Source organism: Symsagittifera roscoffensis, chromosome 3, assembly GCF_963678635.1.
Source record: "Symsagittifera roscoffensis chromosome 3, txSymRosc1.1, whole genome shotgun sequence".
NCBI classification, from domain to species: Eukaryota; Metazoa; Xenacoelomorpha; order Acoela; family Convolutidae; genus Symsagittifera; species Symsagittifera roscoffensis.
In genome coordinates this window covers 2,230,374-2,251,241 of record NC_087064.1, presented here as the reverse complement: position 1 = coordinate 2,251,241, position 20,868 = coordinate 2,230,374, and the positions used below count along the sequence as shown (strand labels likewise).

The following is a 20,868-nucleotide window of genomic DNA, read 5'->3' as shown; positions in this document are numbered from 1 at the left end:
CAGAATTTAGAAGCCAAGCCCCTAAAAATAAACAAAAAACACGAGCTAAATAAGTGATGAAATCTTAACTCTTAATCATTGCCAATTTTGAGAAAATTTTTTAGTTTGCAGATCTAAGCGTGCCATATCAACACAGGCGGCTACTTTAAGACGCATTTGGCATCTTCTTTCTCAAAATTGGTAATTTTCGGGACGAAAAAGAAAAACAGCTTCTCAATCTAAACCATTCTACGCTCAAACTTAACCATTGAGGGTACGCTCGACCTTTTTAACTACCCCCACCCCTTGCAAAGAGAACAAGATACAACATTGCCATATTCTATGTCATTGAATTAGTCCGTATTAGGCAGGGGTGCAGAAGGAGGGGCAGTTCAAAAGGTCCTACTGTTTCTTAAAAAAATAGCGAATACTATTCAATTTGAAAATGATATTATGTAAGAAATGACTCGAAAAAAATTCGCAATATCTACACCATTCATTCAATCGATACAGCGTTTAGCTTTCTTTGGTTTTCGAGATAATTTTGACCTACATTAGGGTAAGCCATCCATTTAATTGAGTCGTACACAGCTTTTTTGTTAACATTAGATAGCCAAAAAGTAATTCTTGGTAGGTCAAAAATCTCTTCGCGAAAAACACTGCATTACAAATTTAGCACTTAAGTATCGATTGCAATCATTCTAGCTGTAAATGATATTCCAAAGCTGATCGAAATTCAATTTCTCTAGATATTTTAGATATTAGATAAAAGGTTTGAAAATGTCTGTTAAAGTTCGAATACTGTGCTAAGTAGAATTGTCTCAAAAACTGTCTGGGAAAACTAGAGAAGCTTGAATAGGAAATCAGAACAATTCAAGTGGAGCCGTGATGCAGATCAGATGTAATTAATTTACACATATTAAATAGAAATTGGTAAGAAAATAGTCTCTTAGACTGAAGCAGCACAAAATATCGAATAAAATGTTATCTAACAATATATATTCTTTATTGGCGGCAACTTCATGTAATTTTATCCAAAACAGTAAAAATTCGACTGACTCAAATCGTATATATGGATCAGAAATAATTGTTATGTAATCTAATTTCCTTAAATAGAGCTAATTAAACATGCATCTCACTTATCGTATGCGAAATGTATTGTAACAAATCATGACACGAATACAGAATTAACGGTTCGGAGGGAAGAAATTTAGAGGGGCGAATAGAGTTTTGCTTAGGGCAAATAACAGTCCAAGTCTCTTAGCCGTTTCATTACACCGCGAATAGGACTCGTTCACGTCTTGGGATGCTGCAGGCGGGCGGGCGACGATAGGCTTACACAACTATGATTCTATTCAAAATAGAGAAAAATTCAGAAATTTTAGCACCATTTAAGTTTATATTTACGAGCTGACATGACCAAATTTTCACTGAAAAGGCATGAAAATGTGTGTGCATCAAAAAGAGCGTGATTGAGTTTCGCTTACGATTACCATGAAGTCTTAAATTTTATCATATCCTTTTCTTTTTTGGATTTCAAACTGCTGTTACTGATTCACACAATAACCCCATCCGCTGTTCCTATTTCTACGATGACAAATGATAATCCCTTTCTTGCGATTGACCAGCCCCGAACTATTGAGAGACGTTTCCATCCGGGATTTTTTCATAGATACTGGAACATTATTGTCGATACTCTCAGAGCTTCATTAACATGGCCATTATGCTTTCTTGGGTACTCTGTTTTCTAGGGTTTGTGTAACCTGAAACACTTAAATGCATGGACGAGTGCTTCCATGGAAAACAATCAGAAAGAACTTGTTCTGGTCTATTATTGAGTAGTTCTGTGAAAAAGTTCAAAGTGAGAATTACAACTAACAAGGCATGGCCGGCTTTAAGCCTCCGCAGTCAGTATTCATACACGAATTTTGAAACTGGAAAAAAACAAGACCGAAATTTAATCGGTAAATTTGTCTTATGGGCAAACATCGGCCAAGGGTGTCGACTGTTTTAGGGTTGCAGCACCGCAAAAAAAAGTTTGATTCACCTAGATCCGCCCTTACTTTTCTTGGTATTTTTGCCATTCGGTCAGTTTTTCCGTTGCGCAATTGTTAGTAACGCAAATTTCATGCCGCCAACATTTGAAACCTGTTTTTTTTTATACAATGAAGGGATATAGCAAAGTTTGCAAACTCAAACCTGCCACTGAAATTTCATTTTCATATCAAAAGACCAAGTGGGTTTGAGGGATCCTGTGAAGAGTACTTGCCTGGTGTATTGTTGGCTTTCTGGATGTACTGCCATTTCTGTCGTCTTGAAATCATTCAGCTCTCTTCTGATCAACGCCTAATAAATCACAAATGAAATGTTTTTTTTCCAGACTGACTTCGTTGAGAGAAGAACACGAGTAGCCAGTTGTACAAAAAGCGCACAATGTTCCGACTAGCTTTCCTTTTCAGAACAAAAAAAACATTAATAATTTTCTACAATTGTTTTGCGTAGTCACAATTAAAACATCATGAAATGCATATGAAAAATCGCAAAACGATGCCTAATCGTAAAAATTAGCCGACTATCTACTCGGCCTTCCAACTTCAAAGTACAAAATATAAGAATTAAAGCTATTTGAATTTCAAGAACAAATTATGATTGAAATGTTTTTGAACATAGCCAATCGAAGATTGGGAAAAGAGTAATGAACGCAAATAAACATAAAAAACACTAACTTTGTTGAAAAAATCTCAATTTTCGAAATTCAAAGAAAAAATAGATGCCCTTTAAGCTCCTTGAATTTCTAGAACGATTTACGACTGGCGCTTCTTTGATAATATGAACCCAACTTGAGAAAACTGGATCAACAGGTAAAATTTTTATTCCGCTTGGAAATCAGAAGCCGATTAGTATTCGATCACGTTTTTCGAGAGCTTTAATCTTTTGCTGTTCGATAGTGGAGTTTGACTTCCTTCTAACAAAAGAAATGAACTGAACTTAAAAAGAAATCAAAAGTCAAACCTCGAAAAAACAAATTTGTACGTGAACCGACTCAAAGACTTCGTTAAAAAAACAATCACCAAGAGCTATATAAGAGTCTGAACTACGTTCATCGACTCATTAAAAACAGAAACAACACAAGTGAAACAAAACTTCTAAGATCTGAATGTTCAGATTCTCCTCCTCCACTCATGTAGCATTGTGGTCGGTCCATAAAATAGTATTGCCGACTGAATACTTCCAAAAAATACTGACACAAAGAACTAGCTTTATGCGAAAAAAAGCTTTTGCTTCCAAATGTTTTTTGACTTCTGTTTTTTGAAAAGGCCCATTTTGTCGAGTCTTTATATATTGATATCGTGGAGTTGTTAAGTGTGGTACCTTGTCGGTGGGGGTAAGTCTGGTCCATGGTTTGTCTGCTCTCCTGTCGTATTCCTCCACGTCTGTCTCATGTACATACTCGTCGAACCGCAGAATCTTCTTCTTTTTCAACTCCTCAACTGTCGGACGCTGACTCAACTACACCACAAACACACAATCAGTCAGCACAGAATGCGTAAAGAACATTTGGGTCACAGAGAAACTTCTGGAAAAGTATGACAAACTAATTGCCATGTTAAAAGACTGCCCTTTGCGATAACAACTTTCCGCACGTTTCGACAAACTCAGCAGCTTTTTTTCCACGTGAGAGCTAATTGAAACACTCGAATGATTGTTTGATTGATATAAAAAGTTTTGTGTGAACACTTAACTATTTCGAATCCGTATTTTCAAATTTGAACCATATCTTCGAACTTGGAAACATATCTTTAAACTATGATCCATATTATCAAATTTCAGCCAAGTCGTCCTTAAGAACATATCAAATAATTGACAATTCAGATGATGCGAGGCGCTTTGTTGTGTACCTTATAGTTTAGATTCGATTTCTTTGACTCCAGCTCCTCCGACTTCTGTTTGTCGGTCAGTTCTGAGTAGATGTTCCTGTCCATCAACTCCTGCTTGGAAGGTCGCATCGATATCCTGCGAGACAATTTCTGCGTCAGTTCCATCTTGATTTTCTCTCTGCTCTCCATCGCACTGCTCAAAGGGATGATGTTCTTCTCGTGCAAGTCGGCCAGAGTGGGTCTAGTCTGGATGTGCTTCGCCAGACTCCTTCGCCGCTCCAGCTTGGAGGCTGAAACATCCACTCCAAATTGAAACATCAGATTACAAATTACGCATGTATTACAGCTGCATTTTGGTCTCATTCAACACTGTGTTTCTGATACGAAACAAAAAATGGCAAGACGATTTAAATCTAGCTGACAGACAGTTGGAAAAGAGTCAATGAACGCAAGTGAACAGATAAAAAATACTGACTTGTTTTTTGAAAAAAATATTCAACTTTCAAAGAAAAAATTAGATTCCCTTGAAGCTCTTTGAACTTCTGGAACAAGTTATTATCGGCATTTTTTTTGATAAAATTAACCAAACTTGAGAAAACTGGATGAATAAGTAAAATTTCTATTTTGCAGGGAAATCTGAAAATTACTTTCCAATTTCGAAACGAAGTCAATCACGTTTTTCGTGACCTTTAGACTTGTGCTGTTCTATACTGGAGTTTGCCTTCCTTTTAACAAAGTACAAAAAAATCGAAAAATTTTGAAAAAACTATGTCTACTGAAATTTTCGTTTGTCTCGATAAAATTTCAATGTAGGCGAACATGCCAAACAAAGCATTTAAAATTTAAATTAGCAACGGAAAAAAACTGACGAAACGGAAACAAAGCCGACAATTTTTGAGCAGACACGTTGAGCCAAAAAAGTGATTTTATTAAAAAATTTCAAGTCCCCTAAAACACAATGATTAACGCTTGCAACTATAATGAACATAGCCAACTGACAGTTGTAAAAGAGAAGTGACGCAAAAAAAACTGACTTGTTTTGAAAAAATCACAATTTTCAAACTTACAAGAAAAAAATAGATGGCCTTAAACCTCTTTCAATTTCTAGAACAATTTACAATTAGCACCTTTTTGATAAAGCTAACCCAAATTCAGAAAACTGGGATCATTGGGTAAAGTTTTTATTCCGCTGAGAAATCTGATTATTAAATTTCGATTTCAAGACTTCCTAAAAAACAAATCATCGCGACCTATATAAAAGTCTGAACTAGGTCCATCGAATTAGAAAAACTAGCATTGTCTCTGATTCGAGCCCTCGATCCTTCGCGTCATGGCCCCGCTCCTTACCACCACACTACTGTACCCACATGAAAATTACCTTCCTTAAAAAGCAAGCAATCTCAAATTCTTCAAGTGATTCTGTTAAACTAGTTAAGTAGAAAAAAGTCTATAATCTAATTTGATAACGCTTGCTTATCGCGAGCGCAAAGAAATCAAAATCAAACCGCGAAAAAAAATTTGAACCTAAAATATTGTCGCGACCTATATAAGAGTCTGAACTACCTTTATCGACTCTTTTTAACTGTTCACAAATAGTTATCTAAACATTTCGAAAAAATGTTTAGATAATAACGCGTTTTCATTATAACGCGTTTTCATTATCCTAAATTACCCCTTTTGAATTGAAAACACATAACTTGAACAAAAATTGATATATTTTTAATACTTTTAAATTTAAACCTAACTCATAACTTTTTAAATTTTTTCAGCTCATTGCAATAATTTTTGAAAGATTATACAAAATTTGTTAAGGCAGGCTAGTTGCAAAAAAAGAAGGAGCGCAAACACTCCGTCATTTTCTTCGAAATAATACAAGAAAAAATACAATAGCCTGTATAAGTTATCTTCATCATCGCTTGTATTTTAGCTATTGTTTATATGCATATATTGCAACATGACTGCTCTTATTAAGACAAAGCACTGAATACTCGACTACTTTAAAGATATTTGCAATTACTTTTTTCCCAAAAAAAATTAGATGTTTTTTTCTACATTTCAAGTACTAGTGATATACGTTTCATCTAGTAACAAGACACATAGTAAATTTCCTCGTTTCAAATTGAAATGATTGAAACTGCCACATACGCTACGAGTTAATAGAAAAAGAGAGCTCGTCGTATATCTTGGCCAAGCCCTGAATGTTTCGACTGCCCTTTCATTGGTCTCAAACAAACATTGAAGATAATTTTGGTTAACTATATATAATATCAAAAATGAAGTGTTAAAATTTGAGGCCTAAGTCAAATTTAGAACAATTTTGTGCCCGGTATAATAATTTGTGCAACGCTTTTAGCATTATGGAATAAGTCTTCAAAGTAAAAAGCGAGCAATTAAAGACTTCAAGTGCATTTAGGATAGAGAGAGTAGTAAACCCGCGTGAGTTCAAATAGGTTCCAGGTTCAATTCCCATTTTTAGATTGTCTTTAAGAAAGTGGTCTTAAAACAACCCCACGCACATATATTGCTCACTTTCTTCGAAAGTCGGAATAAAAAGTCAAATAGCACACTTTAATTATCCCAGCTTGACAACTAAAAAATGATTGCAGGTGAAAGAACATTTTAATTTTGAGCTCAAGTCACCATTAGCTTTTAGCCGTTATTAATCAGCCGTTATCGCTAAAGTCGGAAAAAAAACTGAACACAGAAATTAAAAACAGATCGAAAAGTGAAACCGATAAGACACGCATTTGCCTGTGTTAAAACTGAAGGTGAAGCGAACATCTTACCAAAGTTTCCCCATATTTTTTGAATTCGTCTATCCATTTAGGGTTTCTTTTAAGAATTCGAGAGTATAACGACAGCGAGTGTATTTAGAAGTAGTCACTCTTCAAAATAGTAATTTCTAGATCTCCTTTGCCAAACTCAAACAAATATGCTTGGCACACCATTTGGACTTAAACGGTTCATAATCTCTGTAATTGGAAATCAATCATACTCAATTATTTACCTTTAATTCATTCATAATTATTTAGACTACGTGCAACAGTTCCCATGTCGACGCGTATGAACTTCACGTATTATTACCATATTAAGTTTTATATCCATAACCAAACAAGACTGCTTGTATCAGGGCAAAGCCCTGAATGTTCCGACTGCCCTTTAATTGGTCTAGGATAGTTTTTGTTAAATTAAATATTGGCATAACTATGAACTTTAGGTTGATTAAATAAAAAATTGAGTATTGCAATTCGCGTCGTGTATGGGTTGAGTTCATAAAGCCAATTAGCTGCCTCAATTCAATTTGGAAAGATTTTGTAGTACAGGATACCAAAACAAGCAAAGTTTACTATAGTAGTGTGCACACTCGGCTGGCGACATGCAGATCAATAGATGGATCCCCAGATAGGCCAAAGTTTTTTAACACTCCGCGCATACATATTCCTCACCTTCTTCGGAAGTCGGAACAGTACTGGGGCATTGAGTGCTTACTACTTATCGCCTCAATCAATTTTAAATTCGAACACAGAGGCGAATCGGAACTGCTCGCCATTTGTAGTTTAAAAATGAATGACTGTGATTAGGCGCAGAGGAATAAACAAATCAAATCAATAAAAAGGTTCAGATAGTTTGTTGCTCAATTTAAAAATGCAAAAAAAAATAAACAAAAAGCTTGGCGCTTAGCCTGGGTTACCTGCATCATTAGGAACTTAAAAACTCGCTACGGCTGCGAAAACTAAGCCGACAAAAAATAAGCAGATAGGTGAATCTGAAAAAGTTTGCAAAATACTACTGGCCGGGCTCGATCTCTAGGGATTTTGCTGTCTCAAGCATAGGTGTGTGCCGATACAGCCTCTAGAATAAACAGGACGAAACAGTCATTGATATTAAATTTATTCTACAGCAAGTTGATAAACGTATAACAACGTGCGAATTTTGTGGACAAAGGTTATAACGTGAAAAAAGTTTAGTAACCGGTTGTTGTACCTTTGCTTTCGCAATTATAAATAAGAGAAGATTTCGTTTAAACGTCTTATACAATGAGGAAAAATTGTCTACTCACGATAGAGTTCTTCGTCGTCATCGTCGTTGTTGTTATTATGATGATTTTCGCTCAATCTGCTCTCATACCTACTGGCACTATTCAGGACACTAGAAGTGTTGTTTAGCTGTTGTTGCTGTTCTCTGTTCTTATTATTGCGCTGTCTCAGACGTTGCTGCAGTTCCGATTGGTCGAAACCAGACGCGTTCCTATTGGCTATCACATTGCCCCTGCTCACCCCCGAGGGAGCTGGGAACCCTATGGTTGACACTGTGGGCATGAACTTCACACCCCCAGCAGCAGACCCTCCCCCAGAAGTAGAGGAGGTGGGGGACACGGCAGAGGCTGCTGAATGGGAGTGGGCGTGGTTGGCAACTGGTGCTCCGCTGTTGCGGTTGTAGCCGGCAGGAGGTAACACTGGCGAATTCCATGAATTGTTCATCTTCTGGGGTTTGTCACTGAAACAACAATCAACATTCCAGTGTGAAAACACGATTTACAACAGAAAATAAAAAACAGCGTTTTTTATTTTAAAACTTTTATCGCAAAAAACTAGCATTGTCTGGGAGTCGAACCGCTGCGATAGGGATATGAGCCGCTTTCCCTTATTGACTCGGTTCGATCTCTACAATTTTGCACCGGATCATCTTAAACATTTTGTAGCAAAAAAGAGATGATTATCTGACTCCCGTTTTTCTTGCCGCATATCTATTAGATCATCGGTGTGAGGGCAGAAAGTTAGAACTGAACAAACTGTTAAAAAAACAATAAAACATGCTTTTTATTTTAAAAAAACGCTGTTGAATTGATTTTTTCAATAAAAATCGTTTTTTCCCAACCCTGCAACGTTCACAGCTAAAATATTTCTCCCCCTTTCTTTGATTTGCCTAGTGTTTAAATTATGCCGAAAAAGTACTTTAAAAATGCTTGAAGACACCTATAAGACCAAAATGCAAACCAAAACTTGACTTATCTCTTTTTATATTACAGAAGATCATTTCGTTACTGGGTAAAAAATACGCTTACTCTTAACATTGAATTAGTAATTTATATTAGCCAGTCTATATTCTTTTCTAACAATGATAGCGGGATAGCTAAAGAGATCCGGCGTAATTTACGCATGATATAAATACATCCAAAAAAATTCAGCAAAAATCTGCTAGATTCGGAGTCAGGAATTGAACAATTCTACTGGAATGCCTACATGTTAGCTAGCCGACTGAATGCGTTGTCTGGCATGGGCTCATCCTCCTCGTCATCTTCGTCCGATTCGGAATCTTTGCCACCACCGCCGCCTTCGCTGGACGAAGTAGACTCCTGCGCAGCTCTTCTGGGCTGCTGCGGTCCAAACTGATTGGGCGACCTGGTTACTACATGCGGTTTGATGCTATGACTCACAGCTGCTGTTGATGATGACGTGGATGTCATGACGAAGGGACTCGGGATTCCTTGAGACGAGGGACGTTGTGAGTCTCCTGAGGCACCTACCATCGGCTTCCCGGATCCACTTGCGGAGTGGGGATATCTGTTGGGATTATTAGAGGCAGCTGAGCTGTGGCTGAAAATGGTGTTAAGGTTGGAGTTGATATTACTGCTAATGTTGCTGTTATTCGAGCTGTGCTCGCGGAGAGAGGAGGATGAGGGCTTAGTGTAGGTGTACGGTGGGCCGTCTGTCGTATCTACTGCTGATGTCGCATTTGGGGTAAAGCTGTTGGATCTGTTGCCAAAGCCACTAAAACCACACAAGACACATTATTATTATCACACATTCACGCAGGATCTTTCAAATAACTCTCAAATTGGCATTCAGTTTCAAAAGTTTAAAAAATACATTTCTCTGTTCATGCTACCAGTAGCAAAAACCAAATGATATTGCGAGTTAAATCAAAATCGCACACAAAAAATGACTGTTAAATTTGCGAAATATGGAATAGCTCAAAGATCAGGTCAACAATAATGACATCAAACCTTAACGCACAAATCAGCACATCTTACCCGGCAAACTTTTCAGTCAGCTCCTGTTTCATTCTCTCAGTCGCATCATTGATCACCGGCCCATCCGTATTATTCTGCATCTGCTGTCTTACTGACCCTGTGGCCCCCGTACTTCCAACCATGCCAGCCCCCACCGGCTGTTGGCAGAACTCTCCCTGGTTGCTGTAGGGATCTAAAACTAACACCAGTTACCATTCAGACACATCCATGCAGTGCAATTCACTCAAAACAAACAGTCGAAAAACGACTAACTTTCGGGAGTTATGACATAATTTTATTAGCTTTTTTGAACATCACTGATAGCTGGATTTGTACAGTTATGCTACTTTTTCTGCCCATATTACGCTATCTAAATTCAATGAAACTCGAAAACCGAAAACGATTAACCTTCAAAAATCTCAAAAACTTTAGATAGACAGGAGTGGATCCAGTATTTTTACAAGAGGCGCCTCATCAAAAAATCCATATTTTGTCCGCCATTTCTTTGTGTGAAAAACACCCAAAAATGCCATTTTGGGGGATTTCGGACAAAAAAGTCACGAGTACTATCGGCGCGCGCTTTACGCTCAAAACTAATCTATTGGAAAATTTTTAGGCTTTTTCCGCCCCCTTCCATCTTTCAAATTTCCATTTCATTGCCATATGACAATGAATAAATAACTCTTCAAAATTGAAATTCTAAGATGGGGTGGGGGTTGGCTCTAAGGTGGGGGAAAAGTCCATTTTTAAGCTGTTAGACCAAAACACGATTTCGTAAAATAATAAGAGAACCGTAAAAAAGGGAACCCTTTGGGAGATCAGGAGGTCGCATCTCCCCCCCCCCCCCCCCCTAATCCGCTCCTGCCGATAGGTTTTTATTTCCACTGGGAAATCTACAAATCAAAACGTTTAACGCTAAAAGCTAGGCTCTAATTTCCCTTCCATCTGCACTTTTGTTATTGAAGAGTGTAATTTCGTGTTCCATTAGCAAATGAATTTGAAATGAGCGTAAGAAATCAGGTTAAGAAATCAAGTTGAAACGCCGAAATATAAAAATGATCGTGAACAATTTTTAATAGTTTTATCCTGAAAAAAACTAAATACTCTTGGAAAACAGATCTGAAACTAGAAGTCAATCATGTTTTTCGTGACCTTTACACTTTTGCTGTTTGATAGCGGAGTTTGCCTTCGTTTTAACAAAGGAAATGAACTGAATTCAAAATTCAAAGTGCGAAATTGTAAATTTGAGCATGAACAAACAAACCTTAAGACTTTTCTTTAAAACAAAAAACGAAAAAAAATATCATCGCGACTAATATAAAAGTCTGAACTACGTTAATCAACTTTTTAAAATTAGCAACATTTACAAAACTATCAGATGATTTTCAAAAATGCTTCAAAAAATGACTGTTCGCAAGCATCGGCAAAACTGCACTTCGCATACGTAAAAGCCTCTGACGATTAAAAGATGCTTTTCAGCATCCGAACAAAAAATTATTCATCGTGCTTTTTAAAATATCTTTAAAATATATTATGGTTATTTGGAGACAACTGAAGTGTAACACAGAATTAACAGAAGTTTTATTTGTAGTTTTAGCATGGGTAACGAATGAAGTGAATTTCACTTCTATCCCATTGCGTTAATGGTATACTTACTACCTTCTAAAAAATGAACAAGGTATTTCAAAACACTCTAGGAAATGGAATCATTAAAAAGGGACCAGCTATATTGGACAACCTTTACTTCATTGGAAAAGGCACTATCTAAAAAATCGTTACATTTTTATTTTTATATTTCACTGTATTGAAAAAAAATTGAAAAACACGCAAACAGTGGTCCTTTGAACAATTTTTTTTAGTCTCGATTTGAAAATACAGAGTCTCTCGGTTATTTTCAGTATGTGGTTCAGGCTAAACTATAACATAGTCTGTTTGTTTGATATATACATTACATATGCTATTGTATTACAATATATTATAAATAAATTAATCTGCTCCAACCACTGATTCGATCTTGTTTTTCGGATGTGTTTGAATGAGTTTTTTTTCATGCAAAATTTGGGACCACAAATAATCATCGGAATGTTTCGAGAAAAATATCATATAAAAGCCCGGATCTTGTTAAGTATTTCCCCCCTCTTGCAATAGGGGGGAAATAGTTAACAAGGTACAAAATTCGGATATGCTTAACAGTTCAATTCTTTCTTTATAAGGGGGGGGGGGAGATTCGTTACAAGGTACCATAGGGGGGATAGTTAACAAGATCCAAACGCCATTTCGTCATGAAAAACACGACTTATGATAGATAATTTTTATTTTAACTAGTGAAAAACTAGTTATTTTTACTCCAGAAAATTTAGTTTTGGAAGCTTTATTTAGCGTTTCCTCGGCAACAAAATTATTCTGCAAAATTAGAAAAAAGTATTTTTAACTTTTTGTTTTTTTTTCTGATGTTTTGTTTGTTATTCACTCTTTGCAGGCAACTGATGTCGAGTACGCCTAATTCGCAAACTGTCTATGCGTTCGATAAGTTTTCGTACCACAACACGCACAAAAAGAACGACTTTTATTTGACTTATATAGTTTTTGAATGGTCGGAACATTCTGTGCTCCTTTTTTCATATATGCTGTCATTCTGTGTTATATTATATGCTGAATATATATTACACGATCATCTACTATAATCCCTACCTAGAGGTAGAGAGTTGTGTCTTTCCATGGGCCTTTCTTTCCTCGAGCTCTTCCAGGCCCAGGGGCGCAATATCTTTAATAGAGACCATTTCTTCTTTCTGTGTTCTGTTTGTTCGCCCGGGTTGACCGGCTGGGCAGCTACATTGTCAGGGGAGGTCGCCAATTCCGATGGGTCATTGGGGGTAGTGCGCGGTGTCTGCTGTGCACTTCGCACTGAGGCGCCCTTCACCTTAGTCATCACTCATTAAATAATGATTGCATAGTAACTGAAAACAACACACTTCCATCCAACAAGTTCACCACATGAACTTAAGAAATGATGGTGTATAAACCAAACGAAGTGTGAACTAGCCAAAAATTCATAATTGCTATAGGATCTCTATCTATTTCCCCTTTTTGGCAAGGGGGCAGATTCGTTAATAGGTACAAAATTGACATATGCTTAATCATTGAAATATTTCTTTATAGGGGTGGCAATTCGTTAACAAGTACCCTATTGGTGAGAGAGCTAAGAGATCCTTGTCGGCTGGGCTATATACTCTTGTCCATTTTCGGTTGGTTTATACTTCAGCGGATGGTTTACTTACACTCGAAAAAGAACATATTTAGGTTAAACAACATGAACTTTTGAAATCTTTCTCAGAACTCAACCCAACTCTATCTCGTATTTTGTATGAATTTTTAGACATTTCCAGATTTTTCTTGAGAAACACTTTCGATGTCAATTTTTTCAACATTGAATACTGATAGATTAAAATAGCAATATAACATCTGTAAATTAAACTGTAGAAGGAGCCTCAACTTCCTTCAAAAATATATGCTTTCAATGGCTTTTTACACAATGAATTTAATTAGTATCAGTATTCTACAATAGCATTCAGTATTTTTATTTCTCAGGAACTGTACAGGACGAAGTTTCCGTCAGCCTCTATACAAGACGAAGTCAAACTCCGTTGCTCGCTTTCCAATTAATTGACAGATATCGAGAACTTCTTTATCTTCGTCCTTATTGGATCCAGTCTTTTGACGATACTGAATGTATGTCATCGCTGTTTGATCAAACAGAACAAGCAAATCTTTCAAAGATCCCGGAGGCGCTTTTGGTGCACCTTCTGCAGCAAAACGAGTATACCTCTGGACATCTAGCAAGTGAGACACCTCTTCAATAGGGTGCCACGAGTATGCTTCTGGACAAAGGAGAAAACTTCCCGAGTATTCTCCTTTATACTTCATCTTTGGACAAGAGTGAATATAGAATCCCATGTAGTAATACTTTAAGTTCACAAGCGACGAGTGAAGTTTACGGGTGAACATGATTTCTTGGAAGGCTGAAATTCGTCCGAGAGACAAAAAGTTATAGCTGGGATCATAGAAGAAGTAAACGCTTGAAACGCACAAGTCAAGAATGTCAATCACGCCGACGGCTATTAGCTCCCCATTCAACCAGTACTGCTGGTGAAACGAGCCCCCAGACACTTCTTGGTCAAACTCCGAGTACTTCAGCGGAGAGTCAATAAGAAAACGCTGAAACTGTTTTTCAGTAATCTTGTCTTCTTCATCCTTGTGTATGGTTGTTTGATACTTCTTGTATACTGTGAACTCGTTTTTCCTCTGCGCAGAATCGAATACTGAGGCATCAGCGGAGCTGACAAGCTTAACTTCCAGTTTATTTTTTGCTGAGCTCGTGAACGCGAAATAGTCTTCTATCGCCTTTGGTTTTTGCTTCTGAAGCTTAAATTCTATCCTCTTCTTGAAATGCTCTTCAATCTGCAAATCAGTCAGGTTCCTCGAACGTAACTTCTCAACCTGTCGCTGATATCTTTGAAAGCGTTTTTTCCTACTTCTGTCTTTTATTTGTACATTATTCGTCTGATTTGGCTTCTGTTTGGGAGTTTCGGCCGCCTTAACCAAGCTTCTAGTTTGCGCATGCTCCAGACTGTTGTGTTCATTCGACAAAGTTTTCGGCTTGACGTCATTTTGGATGTAATTATGAAATCGCTTCAAGCATTTCTTTTGACCTTTGGTCAACTGGTTGACAGTAACATCACATTTGATAGTGTACTGTGGACAACATGTTTCATTCATCACCGGTTTATAACAGTATTTTCCAGACCTGCGCCAGCCCCGATCAATTAAAGACTGGTAAACTGCAGTGGTCATGTAATGAGCCCACATTCCATGTGTCGATCGCTTGCCATCTATCAAACCGTGACAATATCCACATTCTGAGCCGTCACTTTTCCCAAAATATTCTACAAGAGTATACTCGTTTTCGGGCATTGCTCTGAAATTTCCAGTTTGAAATTTCACCCATTCAATTTTTAGACTATACAATAAAGGAACAATTTCAGATGGTAGCTTTTATGCTTTCATAATTTAAATTTCAGAGCCATAAAGGTCACAATTGCAAGTTACCTTAAGCAACAATAGATTTTCAGAAAAACTGAACCAATAAAACAAGACACAGCAGTGATGGGTCCAGCGGTGCTACCCTCCCGCGGTGGGCCAGACGAGCGACTACAATCGCCGCAAATGGCACCAGTGCAAACCCTCCGCTTTGGGAGCGCAGAAAGCATACTCGTACCGGGTTTTTGAATTCAGGGGAGCTTTTTTTCGAACATAAAACAGCAACAAAGTATTGATGCATTATGCATAGCTTCTTCATATTCCAAAAGCAGTGAAATTTTAGATTTTTTTCTCTAAAATGCCTGCTGTAAAGATGACTTAGGAGAACTTTCACAGGGTGTTTAAACTTAAGTTTTTACATAGACCAGGAGAGCAAATGATCAGAGCTGCCCTCTATAAAATAATAAAAATTTGATTTAAAAACCAGTACTTCATACGGTCGGAAAGAAAAGGGGAACGAGACGCAAAAGAAAACAGTTACCTTTGCGGACCAGGATAAAGAAGGTGAGAAGGTTGAACGAAACCTGGTGCAAGATTGTTTGTCCGGGGAGACGAACGGTGAGAAGAACCGGCGAGTTCAAGATCAACAACCGGGACAAGGAAGTTTGTCCGGGGAGTCTGATGTAGATGAAAAAGTTCCTGAGGAGAAACAGGACCTGCAGAATAAAGTTTTGTCCGGGGAGTTCAGATGGATACGAAGAAGTCACAGAACTGATCTGGAGGAGGGGACGTGCTCTATCGCAGACTCTTCAATGGATGGCAAATCCCGGAACTCAGGAATCGACACCTACTCAGACAGGAACTCGAGCTCAGGATCGGAACTGTCAGAGCTAGCGATCCACACACTGCTAGTGGAGACTCGAGCAAGGAATCTGGACAGGGAGGTATATCAAGACCCTGACAGTGATCGCTACCTCATACCAGGTGAAAGAGTCTTTGATAACGCAGCGGATGATCTGGAAACAATAGCGGTATCGAAACGTTCGATAAGTCTGTTGCCACAAAAAGAGGTACTCAGGACTGATCTTCAGCCATTCGAACAGGAAAAACAGCCGTTGGCAAAGATTTGGTGCGTTAAGATGGAAGAAGATACGCATCATCCCAATGAGCTGAATAGTCAGATGAGGGTCATGAAGACGTACTTGAAGGCGAGATACAGACTCTCGGACCTACTAAGAGGGCACAGGAATGACCGCATGACAAGCAACCTGAAAAGGTGTATCGAAAATGGTGCTCCGGACAAAGGAGACCTCGAGGAAGACAGTTACCGTATTCTGAGACAGTACTTTATGCAGAAAGAGGGAAGGTTATATCTGAACAAGGACGGGATCGTGGCTTGCAAGAAAAGAGAAGAAGACAAAGTCCTGTACAAGTATACCGCGATAGTGTTGCCGCAACTCTATCAGACAGAACTTTTAATCAGGTCGCATGATCAGATGGGCCACCAGGGGATCGACAAAGTATATCAGAGGACCCTGAAGAGCTTTGAGTGGCCAGGAATGAAAAAGGCATGTGAGAAGCGGGTAACAGCGTGTCTGTCATGCCAACAGGTCAAGGACCCAAGGAAATTGCAATTTTTTTTACAATCGATCGAGTCGTCTGAATTCAACGAGGTGGTGCAGATAGATCACCAGAAGATATGCATGACAGAAAGTGGTTATAATCAAGTCTTGGTTATGATAGATCACTTAGAGGCGGTGCTCTGCATAACTGCCTCAGCGGAAGAGACGTGCGACCACCTGATCAATACGTGAATAGCGAGATATGGTTGTCCGATGACGTTTCAATCGGTTAACGGAACAGCTTTCGTAGGAGAACTCACGAAAGAGCTAATGAGACGCTCACAGGTTGCTCAAGCTCACTCCACGACATACCATCCCCAGACGAATGGCTTAGTGGAAAGGCAGAGTCGAACGTTAGTGTCGATGCTGAGGGTATATTGTTTCAGGTACATGACCGATTGGGACAGATACCTTCCACAGGTGATGGGAGCTTATAATAGCACGCACCACTCCACCACCGGAGTTAGTCCATGTAACAGTCGCCTACTTTAGTCACATATGAGGCTTGAGAAAAAAAGGCCCTATAACCATTGGCTCAAGAGTCAGGGACACTATCTCTTGTGTTTTTCCGCCTCAAGAACGGTCGGAGCCAATTCGGTTCGCTTGCGACATGAGACTGGAACCCATTACAGCTTAAAGGCCACTACCAAAATACCCCCCCACTCTAGAAATAAAAACGTCCCCATACTTAGGTCTCGGGATACCCAAAATACATGAACGCCGTTAAAAACCGGGTCGGAACAATCCGCTTAGTTACTTTTTATTGGACAGTGGAACTTTGATCCATTTCAGATGGATCAACCTAAAACTCGCCTTATCTCAACATAACTATCATAAAATGCACTCGAGAAATTTAAATTGGAACTTACATATCGACGCACTTGAATATGAGGAGTAAGTTATAACTGAGCAGCTTGAGAATTAAGTAATATAACTAAATAAGTTTTAAGGCCAATTAGTTTCAATAACAGAAGTAAGTTTTGTCTCTAGAATCAAAGTCTCTGAATGAACCCTTTGGACACTCGAGTTGTCCACTCTTCCATTCAGAGTCCACTCCTTTCCATTCGAATAATTGTTCTGTCTCAAGTCCGTATTCGATTCTCCTGTTTTCAGGACAAGACAGCTCTACTCTCTTGATATTTCGTATCGAGAGATTGCGAATAGCAATTTCCTGCCTTTTTCTTGAGTAGTTTCCCGCAATTGTTAATTCGGGTGTTCTGATTTCTGACTTTTTCATTTTCAGTTGGTTCGAGAAAATTGAGCATGACATGCTCAATTCGAATTTTGCAAAATTAAAATTTCACTCCAAAATTGCGTATTTCTCAAGGTCAAACCCCTAGACATGACCGACTGGCACATACTCCCCGGACTCGAGATCGATGTCCTCATCGTGTGTCGTCATCTGCCAATAAGTCCCAGAGAACCGAGTGTTGCTCAAGATACAGTGCCAGTGGTCATTTACAGAAGTTTGCATCGGACTTAAGTTTATCTACCTTGCAAAGTTCACGACCATATAAAATTTTCACACTACCGCTAAACAGCAATCAAAATCTGCATACACCTGCACCCATGAATCCCCGCTTTTTAAGCTGGTAATTTTTAAAATTTCTTTTGTCCTATTTCAGTCAGAGAATTGTCATGCATCAATTTGATTTATATACTAGATCTATCATATTAATAACAATATCTTATTCGTCTAAAATTTCTTTTCCGTGAACCCAGATTTTATCCAAGTTCACGCTCAAGCCCCCTCCCTCTCAAGACTCAAGACTCTAGAATTTCCTTTCGAGCCACTGGCTCACCTCATGTTCTTCGCCTTCGAGGTACCTGATACCGGTGTTCTTGGCACTGTAATTTGTTCCAATAGTGCCTCTTCGTCATCGGAGCTAATCACAATTTCCTCCCAGGCCTTCAGCTGTTCATAGGCTCGCATCCACTCTCTCTGCTCTTGCAACCTTTTCAATTGACTTGGTAGGCCTTTCACCTTCGACTCCCGGTTCAAGCAGAAGGAGTTATGAAGACTCAAGCTCACATTCCTCGCCAGGTCCTCCTCCAGTATCGTTTCCCTCGCTCTAGAATTGTCTCTGGATATTCTGCCTACTCTTTTCCACCCCGCCGTGATTGCGTTTCGATGGGTTAGCAGAGGTCTCTTAAAGGCATCTGGCCCTATTTCAGCTTGGAATTGTCGATATTCCTTCTGATGTTTCCTCATGTGGTTCTTTGTCACTGCATACAACCAGGATGTTAACGTCGCACGAAACCAAGGAAAGAATCTCAGGCGGCTCCATATGTGTCTGACTTGCACTGGTATGGCGAATACCTTGCATGCAGTCTCGAACAACTCCAGTCTCCTGCTGTAATCTATCGCATAAATCGATTCAGCTGTTGGCGCTCTCGATTCTCTGTACTTCGCTATATTCTCCTCAATCCATCTCAGAGCCAGCATCGTGCTTACCACTAAGATGGTCACCTTTTGTCGATACTCCGGTAGTCCTAGCGACTTAATTTCTTCCACGTCCCAGATCAGACAGAGATTGGCGCGGTCCGGGTACCACACTGTCTGCGCCAGACAGTGGCATGGACAATCCCCATGCGTGAGGTCGATGCTTCTAAGGTTGCGTTCTCCCGAAGCTTCTAGGAGAGGCTCAAGTTCCATCATTTTCTCATGCACCACGTCGACTTCTTCCGAGCTTGAAGCACCTACTGCGGGTTTCCCCACCACGTTCTGCTTCCCATGATCACTTGCATTTTCGCTCTCGAAGCCTAGAAGTTCTTCACCCCAGATTTCACTCAAGTCATCTCTTTGCTCCTTTGGTACTGCTCCTCGGATCTTCCTCAATAGCTTGTGTGAGTGGTGTGACATCCGAGCTAGTCTCACGCACTTGGGCACTGAGAAGGCTTTGTCTATCATCACCCTCTGGCTGGACACCTCCACCATCGCCATGTGTAGTGGATAGTGGCTCCCACATAGGTTAGCCAACACTGATCCCACTAAGGATTTTGCATTTAGAGGCAATCCATAGGCTTCGCTCATGGGAAATCCCATCTCTGCCTCGAGTCCGATCTTCCAACTCTTGATGTGCTTCTGGTTCACTTGTAGCACTCCGGGCCATGATTCCACGCTTAACGCGGTCACCAGGTGATGTTCTGACTCTAGCCTCTCCAGTGACTGGAGACTGCACATTCTTGAGAAGAATCCCAAGGCTGTCGCTAGGTTCACGGTGGTCCTCGCGTAACATTCAGCCACTATCTGTACCTCACTCTTCTCCCTTTCAGTGATATCTTCAAACCAGGTAGTGAGGTCCTCTTTCTGGAAAGATTGTATCCTGACGCATAATCGTCCATCACAAATATGTTCGCCGTTACTGCATGTCGAATCAAGACAACTGCCCGGCTCCATCCTCCTCACCGGCTCTGTTCCACTCGTCACCTCACTTGATTCTTTCACCTGAGGCAAGATCAGTTTGTGTACTATGCTCAAGATCGCCAAGTCCTCATCCTCTGTCGGTGCCAATCTCACTCGCTCAGTGACCTCCTCAATCATACTTGCATGGGGATGTGGACACCAGGAAGGTCTGAGTAATTTCCATACCACTCCCAGGTTCGTGATCAACACGCCACTCCCATCACCCATTTTTAGCTCCACTCTTTTACTTGAGCGTGGTACACTTATCACTCCCGGCATCCCCTCAAGAACCAGACCCAGGCTAGGTCTCTCTCTCTCCACAACGTCTATCTCCACTATCTTCTCTGTCCAGAACTTCAACAGCTCCGCCACTTCATAATTTCTGTTGGCTCCTCCAGCTTCCAGGTCCAAGAAGGGGTTGTACGCCATTCCCATTACTCCAGAAACATATTGGTACTCTCCCTTTCTGTTGAGTTTCAAGTACTCCCCTGACGAAGCCAGGTTGCGGTGAACGTCGTGCTCCTCTTCGAACTTCTTGTTGTAGAACCTCCGTATCTCATCCAACTTCCTATGGTTCTCCAGAGATTGCCTAGAACCATCCTCCCTCTCTATCCCAGTGCTCTGATACACATTCAAGATGACTGTGGAGACTCTCCTTTCCAACGTCTTGCTTGCGACTGCTTTCTGATGACATGCTAGGATGGTACTGTCAGTCATCATCGACATCGTCCACCTCAAGAAACAGGTTGCATCCTTCCTCCTTGCCAGACTCAAGCCTGAGTTGTCCTTGGCAACGTGCTGCATCAACATTCGGTATATCTCTAGATTTTTTCCTCCCAGCTTCAACTTGTCGTATGAAGTCAGCGTTTCCAGCTCTATCCCCAACAGGCTCCACGCGAACATCAGTTGTCCTGCAGTCCTGATAAAGGGATT

At 39.7% G+C, this 20,868-nt stretch overlaps 2 protein-coding genes across 3 annotated transcripts; both read right to left on the bottom strand.

Moving 5' to 3' along the window:
* Nucleotides 1-380: 380 nt before the first annotated feature.
* LOC134842462 (phosphatase and actin regulator 2-like) lies at nt 381-12,830 on the bottom strand. 2 transcript variants are annotated; one of them, XM_063858812.1, is made up of 8 exons: nt 12,562-12,830; nt 9,892-10,069; nt 9,101-9,628; nt 7,918-8,354; nt 3,879-4,147; nt 3,352-3,489; nt 2,249-2,325; nt 381-1,742 (listed from the first exon to the last, which is right to left on the bottom strand). In XM_063858812.1, exons 1-8 carry the CDS (start codon nt 12,797-12,799, stop codon nt 1,727-1,729), a joined length of 1,881 nt encoding a protein of 626 aa, XP_063714882.1. In that variant the 5' UTR covers nt 12,800-12,830; the 3' UTR covers nt 381-1,726. The 2 variants fall into 2 exon arrangements, with proteins under 2 accessions (XP_063714882.1, XP_063714883.1); XM_063858813.1 differs by having other exon boundaries at nt 9,892-10,063.
* A 389-nt stretch (nt 12,831-13,219) lies between these two features.
* LOC134841484 (arginyl-tRNA--protein transferase 1-like) lies at nt 13,220-14,841 on the bottom strand. Its single transcript, XM_063857508.1, has one exon. It carries the CDS (start codon nt 14,839-14,841, stop codon nt 13,483-13,485), a length of 1,359 nt encoding a protein of 452 aa, XP_063713578.1. The 3' UTR covers nt 13,220-13,482.
* Nucleotides 14,842-20,868: the final 6,027 nt, after the last annotated feature.